The 17151-nt window shown below is 37.7% G+C and overlaps 1 protein-coding gene across 2 annotated transcripts in view; it reads left to right on the top strand.

The window, feature by feature from the left end:
* The first annotated feature begins 1698 nt into the window (after positions 1-1698).
* Positions 1699-17151, top strand: part of RNF43 (ring finger protein 43) — a 65080-nt gene continuing 49627 nt past the window's right edge. The window contains exons 1-2 of one of the 2 annotated variants that reach the window (XM_019415631.2): positions 1699-2278; positions 3327-3966. In XM_019415631.2, coding sequence (XP_019271176.1) covers positions 3715-3966 — 252 coding nt within the window. In that variant the 5' untranslated portion in view covers positions 1699-2278; positions 3327-3714. Of the gene's footprint in view, positions 3967-17151 lie in introns of both variants that reach the window. The other variant, XM_019415630.2, reaches the window with a different exon arrangement.

Genomic DNA, 17151 nt, shown 5'->3' with positions numbered 1-17151 from the left:
TTTTTTTAAAATTTAATTTATTTTTTAAATTTACATCCAAGTTAGTTAGCATATGGTGCAACAATGATTTCAGGAGTAGATTCCTTAATGCCTCTTACCCATTTAGCCATCCCCCCTCCCACAACCCCTCCAGCAGCCCTCTGTTTGTTCTCCATATTTCAGAGACTTAATGTTTTGTCCCCTTCCCTGTTTTTATATTATTTTTGCTTCCCTTCCCTTATGTTCATCTGTTTTGTATCTTAAAGTCCTCATATGAGTGAAGTCATATGATATTTGTCTTTCTTTGACTAATTTTGCTTAGCATAAGACCCTCTAGTTCCATCCATGTAGTTGCGAAAGGCAAGATTGCATTCTTTTTGATTGAGAATTAGATATATTCTTTTGGAAAGAGCTGTAAAGGTCTATACTTGCATTGTATTCTTAAGGTCCAAGCAACAAAGAAAAATGCTAAATTAAGAATTTATTTTATTCTGCTCTATGTCAGTCATTAGGCCTAAAATGTCAAAAGTGTTCCCATAAACCTTCTCTAGGGAAAAAATGCTCAAGGTGAAGAGAGCTCTTACACTTTTTGCTTTCAGAGGTATTATGTCATTTAAGCTTTACAACCAACCTACAATGCAATTATTGTTATCCACATTTTACAGATGATCAATTTGTATGCTTTCATTTGTAAAATCAAAACATTTTTAAATCTTATATGCTTCTTACCACAATTTAAAACATTAAAGTGTACAGTTCAGTAGTGTTAACCACATTCATACTGTTGTACATTTGTACCATTTGGAAAGATTATTGTCAAAAGGTCAAAAATAAAATGTCTGGCCACAGTCAAATATAATCTGGTAAATATGAAAATTCAAACTTTAGAAACATATATGAGAAATTTTTGCATTGTAATGACAAGGTAACTAAAAGGGTTATATATAATTCATGAATGTGGTTATTAGCCAAAATGGGTTTTCTTTTTGCCTACAGGCTTCTCATTAATCATATATATTTTGCCCCTTTGGTTGCATTTATGACATAGACTTACTTGCAATCTTACATTGAGGGCATAGGTCTGACCTCCCAAAGATGTGGGAAGAAAATAACAGGCTCAAGACCTCTGACATCAACCTGACTAAAAGCTCCATACAGGAACAGTTTTAGAAAGGAGATACTGAATTTAAAGTAAGTAAAAACAGAAGAAAAAGTATGCATAAAATGGACAGAGTTCTTGCCAGGGTAGCAGACATAAGACAGCAGTAAACACTACAGCACTGGATGACTTTATTCTGGCTTTGTGCCACTTACAGACACGAAAGCCCAAAAAGAGCAGAAACCCCTTTGAACTTACATTTGCAAAGCCCTGTGTCCCCTCTTTCATGTTCCGCGTTTTCATTATTTTGTTCTCTTTATTTCTTTATACCACCATTTATGTTCTCTTGGGTGCAATCTGCTTAGATACCTGTTTGAGTGAACCTGACTTACCTGTGGTAGCTTGCTTACCCATTGAACTGGATGCAATTTGGCCGTGGCTCAATAGAGGGAGTAGAGGAGCTGAGAGAGGAGAGAGCAAAAGGACATGTCTGGCTCAGTTAAGTGTGCGCGCACTCCAGCCCTTGCCCTAGCCAGCCAGGAGGAGGAGGGGCGGGAGGGGGGGTGGTTGCCCGTAGCTGCTCCACCCTCACTTTGTGTCAGCAGGTAGAGAGCGTGATTGCAGTCCCAGGGGAGGGAGTCAGAGCTAGAACACCAATTACAAACCACAGGCTTCCTCCTCTAGGGAGTTGATCCAGAATTGTCTTTCTGGAAGGGAAGCACTCGAATCTTTCCGAACTTTCCAAGCCCATCCATGATTCAGAGACACTGCTTTCTCCCTCTGGGATTTTCTGTGTTCCTGGTAGTGAATTGTTGCTGATGTATTTGCTACTTTGCTCCTTTTCTCTCTCAAGATTTGATCATTTTATATGCTGTTCGGGGAGAAAAAGAACTTTTGTTAGAAAGGAGATTTCAGAAATGATTTTGGATCCTTTATAAGTGCTTTTAGAGTCTTGGGAACAGTAGCTCTAACCCTGGAGTAAATGTTTGCCTTTGACCTGCATGGATTATTTTTTCAGGCTGCGGAATTTCTCGGCACCTACCTACAGTGTGGGGCACTTGGTTTGGTTGCAGTGTAAGAAGGTGGAAGAATGAGCTGTACTTGGTTAAGCAGTTGAAACCTTTTTTGAGCAGGACCTATAAAAGCATAATTGAATTTGTTTCACCCCCGTGGATTCCAGTGGGCCCGACAGCGCAACAGGTTTGCAGATTTCTTTTGAAATTCTTATTTTTCTCCCTCTGCCTCAGCAAAAGAAAAGGATCTATGTAACAGGTTCATGTTCAATTGCTTGGCTTTTCAGCACTTTTTCTGAAGACTTTATAAGACTTTTTAACTTGACCTCTGAACACGGCGGGCTTTATGGTTGAAGTGCATTTATATTTACTTAAGGGTGCACATTTTAATATCTTAGAACTCAGATTTTGTTTGTACAAAGACCCAAATTCTCAAGTGTGCCTAGAAATAGCACAGATCTACTCTACTCAGGCTTATTTATACTTTTTCAGGGTGTTCTACTTAGAGCCTGTAGACTAATCACCTCCCTACTCCCCCTATCTTTTATTCCCCGCCCCCTCAAGGAATTTGAAAACGTGTTAGGAATGGTCCTTTGTTTTACTTATGAACCTAGAAAATTACAGATTATAAAATCTGGATAATAAAGTAGTTTCCAAAATCATCTCATGGGAAATCAAAGTACTTGGCATTCTCAAGCAGGAGAATAAAAGCCGGAATCCCTAACAGAGAAAGGAAAATAAAGATAGAAATATCAATTTTAACTGGGAAAAATAATTGGGAAGCTAAACTTCTCAAATATTCTTCAAATTTTGAAAGTTGGAAAAAGCGGTGATACTCAGGATTATCCTGTAATATGTGAAGACATATAAATCAGCATCTAATTTATAGACAAATTTAGGTAGAACATTAAAAATGATAGTATATTTAAGTTCATGAAAAGTATTATAAATTCAATGGGTCTAGAACTTTGGCTACCCTAAAATACAGTTTAATGTGGAAACTTTTATGAATACGTGTTATAGCATCTTTGGACATCCCTCACGGTGTGGCCTGAAATATATTGTACCCTCTCCTTCTCCATTAAAACAAAAATCCTCCTATGACCATTGACAAGTTTTGTGGCTTAAAAAGGACCATCTCTTCATTTTCCGAGCTGGCGTGTTTCACTCTTACCTTCAGTGCATGGCTTTAGTTGTTTACTTTGCCTTGTTTTGTTCATTAACATTGGATTTAGTGGCTCAGCAACTTGATGCATATGGAAGACCAGCACCAAGTGATCTGACATAATAAAAATTCAGGATGTGACATTCAACCTCAAGCAAAGTTGGAAATCCCAAACAGAAGTGGTGATATCTTTACTAATCATAGTGAAGATGGGAGAAAATGACATCCCTGCAGCAGAAGTGGGCTGAAAACACCTTCTTCTCTGCCAGATCAGGAATGCCACCTGTTCTTGGGAATATACTTTAGAGAAAGGAAGGGCCAAAACTACGACTTGGCTTTCAGAAACTGAAGCATAAATTCTCTTTTCCTCCATATTTGTCTGGATCTGAGAACCTGCATTTGGTATTAGCTAGTGGAAGCAGTATGTATGGCCGAGGTGCATTGCTGCAGCTGGTAGCATGAGTGGTGGCCACCAGCTGCAGCTGGCTGCCCTCTGGCCCTGGCTGCTGATGGCTACCCTGCAGGCAGGCTTTGGACGCACAGGACTGGTATTGGCAGCAGCGGTGGAGTCTGAAAGATCAGCAGAGCAGAAAGCTATTATCAGAGTGATCCCCTTGAAAATGGACCCCACAGGAAAACTGAATCTCACTTTGGAAGGTGTTTTTGCTGGTGTTGCTGAAATAACTCCAGCAGAAGGAAAATTAATGCAGGTAAGGATAACTTTATTATGTTTCACTTTCCATCTGTTCGAAATGTGTCTTTCTTCTTTTGTCTCCCAAACCAAATACCATACAAGAGCTTCTGCTGTTGAGTTTTCTGTTTGTTCCATCTTTTAAGGATATTGCGTTATTGGCATTCTAAAGCAAATTCTTATTCTAAAAAAGAAACATACAAATTCCACATTTTAGAAGATCATCTGCTTATTTTTAACTCTGGTATTACGTTGCCATTTTAGATCCACGTAAGACCTTTCTTTGCAAGTCCAGTACTCTGGACGCTATTTTTTGATAGATTAAATATACGGACTTGTATTTAATTGACATGAGGATCATACTTTATATCCTGATTAAATTTGAAGTGAACACTGAGGAGGTTGATTTTTTTTTTTATTGAGTTAAAATTGGTATATAACATTATATTAGTTTCAGGTGTACAACATAATAATTTGATATTGTATGCATTACAAAGTGATCACCACAATAAGTCTAGTTACCATCTGTTACCCATACAATTGTAAGGAGGTTACAATGGTCAGCAGCACCCTGAAATTCTAGAATGCCCTCGGAGCATATCTGATTACTGTGTCACTTTTAAAATTCAGCCAAGCTTGAATGCTATGGCTGGCTTTATACCACGTGGAGCACCCTATAGCTAAGCCCAAAATGGAGAGGACTGAATTACAAAATGGACACAAGGTGTAAACTTGCCTCCTTTGGTCTTGTCTATACATAATTTTATTTTTGAAAAATTTTTAATTTAACATCTATTTTTTATTGACCCACAGATCTTTTCAGACACAGTTTGTTAGGCTTTCAGGCTGTGAATTTTGCCTGTGATTCATTCATAGCCTACTCTTTATGTGTTGAATTTATGAACTGACTGGGTCCATAGCATTTCATAGATGAATTACCATTCCCCATGGTGAAGATAGAGCCCAAAGGGCTATACCTTTTTGCTGTGGCATTCTAGGGTCTTATTCCATAAAATTATGTTGCTTATTGATTATAATTCATTTTATGAAAGGACACTTGCTGTAGCTCTTGGATATAGGTTAAAATGTTATTAAATATGATTTATTCCAGTATCCAAACTCAGATTTTAATTTTGTGATTTGAACAGAACCAAAGTATTGTATGAATTTCAATTTTTGTCTACTTAAAGGAGGTGAGAAAATTTAACAAAGTATAGAACTCTCTTTTCCAAACATGGATTTTAACATATATGATTTAGTGGTTCTTCATGGTCACTTTTTAAGCAATATTTTGAAACTGGGATAAATTAAGTAGAAGAAGAATTGCATGACATGGAAGGCTTAACTATTCAGAGAAATAAACAGGCAAAAATAATGTATCTGGGAAAAATGGCCAAAGGCTTTTTGGATGAGTCTATACATATAATTTGAACTGTAGGATGGAATTAGGAATATTTAAAAATTGAAGTCACAAAGAATTTTGAATATAATTGGAAAGGAGACTTCCTGGCCTTGCCTAGTTAATACCCTAAAGCATGAGGTATGTGTTCCATTTTCATTTTTTACCCTAAGTAGTTTTACTATAGAACCATATTTTAATATCTCTGTGGTCTTTGGGAGCCATACTAAGCTTTGTGTCTTACTAATGTCCTGTGGCAGCATGTTCAATGGGTTAATTATATGCTGTATAAAATAGTGTCTCTTTTCTTTTAAATGTGTTACCTTTTATTATCATAAACCTCTGTGTATTCAGAAAGGAAAAGGTATATAACAGAGACTAGCTGGTGTTCTCTTTGCCATTCATTATTTTACCAATCTTTATCATATCTTCTCTTGCTCTACCCTTTTTCTCTGGTAAATCCTGCCAATCTTTTTATTATTATTATTATTATTATTATTATTATTATTATTATTAACTATTAACTTTGAGCCTATCAGTATACTTTACACATTGTTTCTTTACTTTGTGAAGAGGGAATTTCATTGTATCTATTATTTAGCAAGGCCTTTCACCCTTTATTATAGGGTGGTTTGCATCATTGGCAATTTTTAGTCTTTCTTCACTTTTTCTGTCCACGTAAGCTTCTTTTAGGTCATTAATAAACTTGTACACAGGTCTAGTATTAATCACTGGACACTGTCAGCATTGGTCTTGGTTTATTGTCTATTAACCGATTCTTAATCCACAATAGCTACTACATTTTCTTAATAGCTTCTTATGAGAGACTTTATTTTAAAAATACAAAGACAACTATTTGAATAATATGCACCAGTTTTTCTTTATCCACTATTTGATTAACTCTTTCAAAGAACTCTAGAGTGGCGATACATGGTTTCTAATTCTAGCATTCATGCTATTTGTTCCTTATCAGATTACACTACAACTCAGGTTTACTCAACTGTGGTTAACCAAGCCTTCCATTTAACTGAAGTTTATATCTCTTAAAGTTGTGCTTTGCTGCACTTTAGTTTGCTTGATAGATAGCTGTAACCTGGTGTCACAAATCTGAAGACAGTCTTCTCTATTGGCTTTGAGGAATTTTGGATAATTCTATGTATCCTTCTGCCTGTGAATTACTCTAGCTGCCTGTTAAGTTTGATTGTCTTCAAAGATGTCGTCAGGTCTTTTTAAGATTGAGGATGTAAGATTGGGGATGTAGGCATTGGGAAATGTAAAAGTACAAGAACAATGATTTTAAAAAATAGTAACCTTGTTATGGTTTCTGGAATTCTCAGAGAGCTTCAGAAAATCTAACATTTCTTTACATTTTGCTCAATTAATCCATGTCAAGGAAATTTTCTAGATTTCCTAATTCTTTGTCTATGTCTGATAAAAAGGACTAGATGATAGTGATTATGATTTATTACTGTTTTTATTTTTCATTTGAGTATATCCTTTTCTCCTGGTTTATACCATTGTAGATGGAAAATGTGCTAGAGCTTATGCATGGCCTAATTGTCCAGTTTTCTGGTTTATTTACCTCTTGTTGAGGTTTATTTCTATTATTTCTAGTAATGGTGTTGCTACCTCTTCTGTAAATGATTACAGTCCTATTTTCTTTTTCAATTCTTGTTCATTATTTATATATGTCATTTGAAGGGCCAACTTGAAATCAATCTTTTTTTAAAAATATTTTTATTTTTTATTTTTTTAAGTTTATTTATTTTTGACAGAGGCAGAGTGGAAGCATGCGCTGGGGAGGGGCAGAGAGAGAGGGAGACACAGAATCTGAAGCAGGCTCCAGGCTCTGAGCTGTCAGCACAGAGCCTGACACGGGGGCTCGAACTCATGAACCGTGAGACCATGACCTGGGCTGAAGTCGGACACTTAACCGACTGAGCCACCCAAGCGCCCCTCAATCTTTTTTCTTAAAGCAAAAAAAAAAAACAAAACAAAAAAACAAAAAAAAAAAAAACCAAAAAAAAAAAAACCCAAGAGGATTTTAGCATAGCACAAGAGAGCTCAACAATTCTTTGACTATCACACTCTTCCTGCTCAGCTGGTTGTCTTGGATTTTCTTAGGCTGTAGGATAAAGTTATGATCAAGATTAGAATGTACTGTCCTGTGGCTTCATCCCTACAGTGGGAGTTGTGGTGATTTGGCATTTGGCCACTAACAGTGAACACCTCCTGGACAGATTCCCCCTTACACAGTGTCTCTGCTTGTCCCTTAATTTACCTATTAGTCAACAAGTAGCTATCCTATCTTTGCATTTTTGCTTTATTTGTAGTCAGGGCCTGAAATGAATTATTTGAGGAGGGAGAGAAATCTTAATAGTTAAAGTTTTGGCCAAAGCCAGTGAGACGATGCTTTAGCAAACTGTAGTTGACAAAGTGACTACATTGTGGCTCAAGGGATTTGATTTTAGCTCTGGCTCTGTCACTAAGTAGTTGGGTGATTTGGGTCAAAATAGTTATTACAGTTTTCTAGGCTTTAGATTCCCCATCTGTAAAATTGAGAGATTCAAATATAATAATGCATAGCAAATTCGTGCTATTCAGTTTGCGTGTATTAGCTTATTGCATTCTCATAATAACTTTGTGAGAGAAGCGCAATACTTTTATTCTTCACATTTTACGGATAAGGAAATTGAGGCTCAAATATTAGTATCTGCCAAGGTTATGTGGCTAGTAGGTGGCATAGTTGGAACTTGAACCCGAAAGCCCAAGCTTTTCTTGCTCGAAAATTCTGTACATCAAAGAATGCCACAGATGACTAGAACACCAGTGTAGACTTTGTATAAATGATTTATTTCCAGACTAGAAAGGAATGAAAATGATGAGTACTAGTTTCTGAGGTTGATCCAGAATACACAGTATCCTGCTAGTTTCTAAGAATCTCTGTATTCTGTATTCATTCTATTTCCCTCATTTGTGTTTCATTTGCAAAGATATTTGTAAATCAGAATGTTTATTTAATTTTTTTTCATGTTTATTTTGAGAGAGAGAGAGAGAGAGAGAGAGAGAGAGAGAGAGAGAGAGTACATGAGCAGGGGAAGGGAGACAGATGAGAGAGAGAGAGACAGAATTCCAAGCAGGCTCCATGCTGCCAGCACAGAACCTGACATGGGGCTCAATAACATGAACTGCGAGATCATGACCTGAGCTGAAATTAACAGCCAGACACTCAACCGACTGAGCCACCCAGGCACCCAAAGAATGTTTACTTAATCAGTATATACCTTTGTTTTTAATTTAAATTTTTTTAAATGTTTATTTATTTTTGATAGAGAGACAGAGCACGAGTGGGGGAGGGGCAGAGAGAGAGGGAGACAGAATCTAAAGCAGGCTCCAGGCTCCGAGATGTCAGCACAGAGCCTGACACAGGGTTCAAATTCATGAATCATGAGATCATGACCTGAGCCAAAGTTGGATGCTCAACTGACTGAGCCACCGAGGCATGCCCAAAGTTTACTTTTTATATGGTATTAAAGACATTTCTGGAGCTCATGGTTTTGTTTTTTTGTTTAAAAATTTTTTTTAATGTTTATTTTTGAGAGAGACAGAGCGTGAGCAGGGGAAGGGCAGAGAGAGAGGGGATACCGAATCTGAAGCAGGCTTCAGGCTCTGAGCTGTCAGCACAGAGCCTGATGAGGAGCTTGAACTCAGAAGCCGTGAGATCATGACCTGAGCTGAAGTCGGACACTCAACCAACTGAGCCACCCAGATGTCCCTGTTTGTTTTTGTTTTTAATAGAAGGCCCTTTACATTTTATTCATTGGAAAATGTTGGAACTTTTTGGTACTTTTTTTCCCTTTAAATTGCTAAGTACAGTAGAGGAAAAAGATGTTATAAATGAGTGCTGTACTATTATAAATGTCCTGTTAGGAACCAGAATTGGTAGGACAGGGTATTGTTAGAGAAGAGTGTAGTAATGATGTTCCATTGAATTTATATAGTAGTTTTCTTCCAAGAAGCTTAAAATGATTCACAAATACCTGCAAGCCAAATAAGAATAGGTGATATATACTCCATTTTACAGAAAAGGAAACGTAATGGGGGAGAGAAAGCAAATAAATTATCCAAGAACAAAGTTGCATAGAGATGGGCCCAATCTGCTTTGCAGGAGATAAAGGAGTAATCCAATTTTTAAGGTATCCAAGGATATGGATTTCTCTGGGATCAATTCTGCAGAGTGGCAATCCTAAAAAGCTAAAATATTGTCAAAGAGTGAAATATCTACTCTATTTGAGCCTATGTTGCTCAGTGTGATAATTCAGTCAAAAAACTATTGGTGAAGCAATTTGCCAACTTTATGTCTCAAAAAGCCCTATGAGCCACTGCTCTAACCTGCATTCATTGTTCTTTTCAGCATTGTTATTACGGTAAAAGTCAAAAGTCTTTGCAATGACTGGTAAGGCTCATCAGGATCTGACCTGGCATTCTGATGTTTTGCTTCTGCCCTCACTCAGTTCTCATCGCTCTGACCTCCTTGCTGTCCTTCAGTTAAACCAGGCATACTCCCACCTTGGGGCCTTTCCACATGCCAGTCCCACTTATGGGATTTATGCCCCAGGTATTTTCTTCTCTTAGTCTCTCAAATGTCACCCCCCCCAAGTGTCAAATATGTCACCTTCTCAGTGAGGTCTTCCTAGACCATCCTATTCTGAAGGGCTCTTCCTATTCCCTCTGGGGCTCATATTCTCCTTCTCTGCTTTGTTTTTCTTTATAAACTTATCGCCATGTAACATATTGTAGTATTTTACTTTTGTACTTGTCTCTGCCCCCTCAGTGAAATATGAGCTCTGTGAAAGTAGGGATTTTTGTCTTCTTAGTTCAGAGCTATATTCTTGGGAGTAATGCCTTAGTATACTTAGTGCCTTAGACATAATACGTACTCAATAAACATTTATTGAATAAATGTAAGGAACATGATGGTGGTGCTAAGTAACTCTAATAGCTGGGAGATAACTTTAGGATAAAACAGATTTATTATGTCATCACATTTCTAAGTATACTGTGAGGTCAATTATTTTGAGTGCTTTCGGTTTGAAAGAACATGCTCTATTCCTTTACTCTGACTTATAGACAGCATAGTAGCTCCTTGATTGCCTCTTCCAAATTGTAAACATGGCTATAATCAATACATTTGCGGTGCTCCTTTACACAGTATTTTTACACAACATTTATTTGATTTAATAGATAGCTCAACATCTGCTTTTTAGGAAATTCTGATTTTTCAAGAAAGATTTATTGAGATATTGACTTTAAATCTGTGATTATCAGATATTGGTGTATATCCAAAGGACCTCACCTTCTTAATCCTTAAGCTTGTGATTCCCAATTCTGGTTTTGAGCTACCCTAACACAGTGATTCTTTATGCTTTTTTGGTGCCACAGACCCCTTTGAGGATTTGAGAAAAATTGCTGACTACATGTATTTGAACATATAATTTTGCATAAAATCTCAGTGAGTTGAATCTTTGAGATGTAGGGATCTAAGGACTCCAGATTAATGGCTGCTATCCTAGAACAATCCCTATTATTTCAAGAAATGATATCAAATTCTCAAAACTAATTTACCCTCAATTTACTTAATTTAAAAAGTATTTATAGGACGCCTGGGTGGCTCAGTTGGGTAAGCGTGTGACTTTGCCTCGGGTCATGGTCTTGCGGTTCGTGGGTTCAAGCCCCGCATTGAACTGACGGCCTGCTTCAGATCCTCTGTCCTCCTCTCTCCCTTTGCCCCTCCCCCACTCCTCTCTCTCTCCCTCTCAAAAATAAATAAACACTAAAAAAAGTATTTGTATATATTACTTGAAGTCAAACAGACAACAATATTATTAGGCAGTTATAAGAAGGTTGGCCTAAGATTACCTCAGATGTAAAAATTGGCATATGACAAAGATCTGCTCATGTTTATTTAGTGAAGGAATTGTGCTTTCCAAATACTAAGTGAAACTCCATCAATTCAAGAAATGCTTACAACCCTTTCATCATGGTGGTTTCACTAAAAGGTCCATAAGAATGAAGGATATTTTACTGATTTGTTTTGATGTAGGTAGAACAATTGTAGCTGTATGTGTCCGTTTGATTACTAAATTCAAAAAACAGAGGCTGTAACACTAACTTTGGTTACTTTCTATTTTTTTGGTTTCTATCCTTTAAGCTTCACTTCTACCCTAGGGTAGAATTCTTTGAGCCCTTAAAATTTGCTATAATGGAAAACTTTGAATCTTTCTTAAAAAGGTTTATTCTTGCTAAGCTACTTTATATACTCTAATTTTTGTCTGGGCTCTAAACATTACAGTTCATGAATACATTTTGTTTTGATACTTTTTAGTAAGAGTTTGTGTTTAATAGGCAAATTCAGGAACACCAAAATAATAAAAATGATTTAAGTTAGAGGGTTTTTTTTCCTGAGAATTATAAACACAAGGCTCACATTTTCCTTGGAGATAGGACATTAGATTCTTTAGAAATTCTAATTCCTGAAGGCAGCTTGGGTAGCTCAGTTGGTTAAGCGTCCCACTCTTGATTTCAGCTCAGGTCATGATCTCATAGTTTGCAGGTTCAAGTCCCGCATTGGGCTCTATGCTGGCAGCATAGAGCCTGCTTGGGATTCTCCCTCCCTCTCTCTCTCTCTCTCTCTCTCTCTGCCCCTTCCCCGCTCATGCTCTCTTTCTCTGTCTCTCACTCAAAAAAAAAAAAAAAAAAAAAAAAAATCAAATCCCTGGATTTTGAAGCAGTGGTAGTTAAGACAGCAATATAACTATCTTCAAGACCACTGTATGTTTTTTTTTTTTTAAATCTAGGATACTTCTGTTATGATGGAAATCAACCATAATATAACTGTAATTTAAGTAGCATATTCAGTTATCATATGCCTGTCAATTTCGTGCATGCTTATATATCAAAAGGTTACTATTATGCATATTTAAATATATGATAATTGAGAAACACTGTTGCTATTGTTATTTCTGTAGAATAATTTGGATGAGACTGAAGGCCTTATGTTTTACGCCTATTTATCTTGCTAGTTCCTAAAAACTGATTATGGATTCCCATTCTTTTTTCCCTAAAAAGTACAGTTTGTGTACAGTCTTGTGAATTAGCCACTCAGAAAAATATTTTACATGATTCAGGTTTTAGGTTTTAGGTCCTTTAATTTTTGTATCTTCTATCTAGAACCATATAGGTATCTGGCTTTACAATTCTGTGGCCAGTTTTTTTTAAACTTGGTGAAATACTTCTTTGGACTTACACTAGAATTAAGTCCTATTCAGTTTTCCATACCTAGGGTAAAATACAGTTTGGAGAGGGGAAGGGCAGAAGGGCAGCCTATTCCATTTATAAAATATAACAGCAAATTTCAAGCTAGAAAAACACCTAATCCAATCATTTGATTTTACAGATGAAGAAATAGACTCAGATTAGTAGTTTGCCAAGGAGCTGCCAATCTACTGCCATATCTTACTGGCCAGCATTTTTAGCAAACCGTATTTATTTATTTATTTTAAACTTTTTAGGGGGTCATTGCAAGGAGATTAAAAAGCAGATGTTGGCAGAGATTTTCCCCTGAGCATTCCATTAAGAAGATATTATAAACTGCCATAGGGTCTTTCTCCTCTTTGATCCCTAGTCAACCAGAAGGCATACTTTAAAATAAGTGAACAAACATAAAGTATCTTACCACAACTTAGCATTACTTCACATGGTGCTTATGTCATTTATTCTGCTGTAGAGTCACTGTGCACCACATGGCCTGTTGACCTGGATTGTCTCCTCAAAGCAGTGGAGGCTTATGAAATCTAGGCCAAGAACCATACCCAGACTGGGGGCAGCACTGGAGTCTCTCAGTGTCTTATAATGTGGATCTCCTAGTGCGTACCAAACACTATGGCAGTTCCTGTAGGAGTACAAAGCACGGGACCCTAGCCTAGTCCATCGGGGGAGAACAGCAGAAGCCAGTATGAGATGAATGCCAAGCAAGAGGCTCAGGCATAGATGCTCTAGAGTGCTGATTTTCATTCTTTCAGGAGTCTTTCAAATGACTGTGGTAGTTCTGTTTCACAGTCCCCTAGGACCAAAGGAAAAACAAACAAAAAACACAAAATTTTAACCCAGACAACTTCAAGTGGCTTAAAGCTAGAGGACAAGTACAACCCAAACAATCATACCTTCTAATTTTACTGTTATCAGTTAAATATAGGTTATAATATTGTCTGTGTAAATATTCCTGTATGTATAATACTCATCTGTAGCATTTTCTTTAGAAATGCTACATTTTCTTTAGTTAGTTGAACTAAACACCATGGTTTTCTTCTCAAGTTGCAAACTGTCTTTCTAAAATGTACAAGAAGTTTCTGTTAAGTTGTAGTGAAATTAAAACAGAACATTTAGCTTTAAACAGAATGCAACGTATTAGTTCTGTTTGAATGGAGAATCTCAGTAGCTCAGTTTTAATTCTTTAATAACTGCATAAAAGAAGAAATAAATACTATGTAAAAGGTGAATATTTGAATATCATCTCTATTCAGCAAAATTTATTTCTAATTTTTTTTAACGTTTACTCATTTTTGAGAGAGACAGAGAGAGACAGAGCGCAAGTGGGAGAGAGAGGCGGAGACACAGAATCTGAAGCAGGCTCCAGGCTCTGAGCCGTCAGCACAGAGCCCAATGTGGGGCTTGAACCACAAACCACGAAATCATGAACTGAGCCGAAGTTGGACACTTAACCGACTAAGCCAACCAGGCACCCCCAGCAAAATTTGTTCATAATACCAAGATGTTAAAAAATTATTGACTTTAGTCCTCTGTATCTGTTATTTCCATTCTCTAAAATGTGTTGTGATTTTAGTATAATATGAGGAATATAGACACTTAACTCTAGAAGAATGTACATATCTGCTATGACAGCAGCAACAGGTTATTACCTGCTCTGAAGTTAGTAAACTGTATGGTTATACATCATATATTTTGATCATTGGAGATTATGTGGAGTGCAATTGTCCCCTTTGTAACTATGCAAAGTCCCTAGGTGCCTCATGACCATTTAAAAAATAAGAGTAAGTTGTGAAACCTATCATCTGTTGGGGTATGGTTGGTCGGGTAAGTAAATAATCTTTAAGATCCTTTCCAGCTCTAAACACTGAGAGTTTATGTTTACTTTAGAAATAGACTTATTGTATTAAAGAGACATGTAACTTGCTTATTGATTTCTCTTCCCTGAGATAAAATTTGTTTTGTAGGTGGTACAAAAATCTGACCAAATTCCTTAAAATCACACAACAGATTGCTAGCAAAACGAAGTGTCAGACTCAGGTGCACTCTGGGTCCTCTGGTCCTATGCTGTCTTTACATTCAGTTACACACACAAAAAGGAATTTTTCTCTGGAGATTTAGATTTTAAAATATCTGTTGTAGATTGAGGACCCTTATTCTAAATTCTTCATCAAGGTGTCTCAGTGATCAAACCACACTGACTTCAATCATGAGCCTACATCTAAGTGAATCTGAACCTTTGGAAAGGCTTGGAAAAGCCATGTATAACCTAGAGCCAGTCTGGACCATAGTAGTAAAGGAGGATGATGCATCTGATTCTAAAATATTTTGGGGGGGGGGGGCGCCTGGGTGGCTCAGTCGGTTAAGCGTCCGACTTCAGCTCGGGTCATGATCTGATCTGTGAGTTCGAGCCCCGCGTTGAGCTCTGTGCTGACCGCTCGGAGCCTGGAGCCTGCTTCAGATTCTGTGTCTCTGTGTCTCCTTCTCTCTCTGCCCCTTCCCCGCTCCTCTGTCTCTTTCTGTCTCAAAAATAAATAAAAACATTTTTAAAAAATTAAAAAAATATTTGGTAAAGTTGAATTATTGGAGATAAGCTAAATAATTACACTAGAAATAAGACTTTCAGAGCAGCTGGTAGGTGTTCATGTGTGGGGCTGTGGGATAGAGCTCTAGTATATAAGCATCTGGAGGCATCTGGGAGGAGTGGAAATGGGGCCATCTGATTAGTAACTATGCCTTGTTATTAAACCGTGACTTTCTGCATTGTACATCCTCAGAGTTGGAAAACTTCCGCTGGCAAAAAAAGAAGAGAAGGGCTGCGGTGCTGTTACTGAGGGCCATACAGTAGACACAAAAGCGCCTTCTTAGAGGCCTGCAGCAGAGGCAGCTTGTACAGGCAGGCCCAGTCCTCTCAAAGACTGGGAATCAGATTCTTTCCCCAGGGGGTTTCCAACTAGTTTGCACTTCAGAAAAATCTTTTCTTTCTCCTGCTGTTCACGCCCTGCAAAGAATTTTCTTCCAACCAAAGAAATTGTCTTATAATCAAAGATCCTTGTCCTTAGTTGGACATCAAAGAAAGTTTGGAGGAGACTGGGGGATTATGTGAATGCCTCGAATTTATTTTGAATGCAAACTTGCAACATTAGCAGGCCCCCCAAAGAATATACTCATCTCAGACTTGGGAGAGAGCCTAATATAACTAAGTCTGTATTCTTCCTTGGTTGGATGTGCCCCGGTAAGATACAAATGAGTTGAATAGCTCTATCTGGACTTAATTCCTGTATGTTTGGTTCTTGAGGGTCTTACTGGAAGAGAGACTCTTACTCCACCTGCCCTTTTAAAACCTGATATTGGGAAACGTGAACATTTGTTGGCAAACTTGAAACAACAACAACAAAAATCTTTTTTAACCTTCAACACTTCAACTCTTGGGAATTTGGGGTTTCTCCCAGGGCAGTTGATGATATCACCAATGTTGGGAGCCACATTCCCTGCATTCTCTGCTGTCTCCGAGGTGTTGATGATGTCATTTTCTCTCACAAAGGAAAACCTCAGCACCCCGAGGGCCTGAACTCAGGTCTTGGCAGGTTAATGAAGGAGGAACTTACTTCTGGGTTTAAACTGTTTGGCACAACCATGTTAAGTACTAGGGAGAATTAACACTGTAACTTTAAGAAATTATTTTCTGGGTCAGAGCAATGATTGATTTAATATTTTGGTTCTTGCAATTGGGACATTTATAGGCTGTTGTTCTAAGACATTATGGCAGCTCCTCCTCCTCCTTCTTTTAGAGAAAAAGAGTGAGAGTGTGAGTGGGGGATAGGGGCAGAGGGAGAGAGAGCCTAAGCAGGCTCCACACTCAGTGAGGAGCTGATGCAGGACTCTAGGATCCCATGACCCTAGGATCATGACCTAAGCCGAAATCAAGAGTTGGATGCTCAACCGACTGAAGGGCTCCTTCTTAAATATCCTCTGAGTCTATGAATTTTTCCAAGCTTTTCTGGAATCCAGTTATAAATTATCTGACTTTCCTTCCTAAAGCAGATTAACAACAACAAAAACAAGAATTAGAAAAAAATAAAGTGATGGATAGGACAGATTTAGGCAGAATTATGCCCTGGGCAAAGTACATTCTTGTTATTTTAATCTTCGCTCTGTGGTTATGAACAGAAGAGAGTATTTGGTCTAGGAGACGTCCAATCTCTTCTGTCCCTTCATTGCAACCACAAAGTAGTGGTTGGAAATAGAATTCCAGGAACACCAAAAATGCTCACAGTTTCCAATAGTGGCAGCTCCAGTGCCCCAACAAGGATTCTTTGAGCACTCTTCCTCAGAAACTTCTTGTGGTGTCCTTGTGGTTAGGAGCCTACATCATCAATCACAAAGGCTTGTCCTGAAGACAAACCTGGTAAAAATGTCAGTTGTCTATCTTTGCCACCAAAAACAATCCTTTATGTTTTTACTCTGTTTTAAACGAAT

The sequence above is a fragment of the Panthera pardus genome, unplaced genomic scaffold (assembly GCF_024362965.1).
Source record: "Panthera pardus isolate Hobbes unplaced genomic scaffold, ASM2436296v1 HiC_scaffold_3, whole genome shotgun sequence".
Taxonomy (NCBI): Eukaryota; Metazoa; Chordata; class Mammalia; order Carnivora; family Felidae; genus Panthera; species Panthera pardus.
The sequence above is the reverse complement of the archived record's forward strand: the minus strand, read 5'-3'. Positions and strand labels throughout refer to the sequence as shown.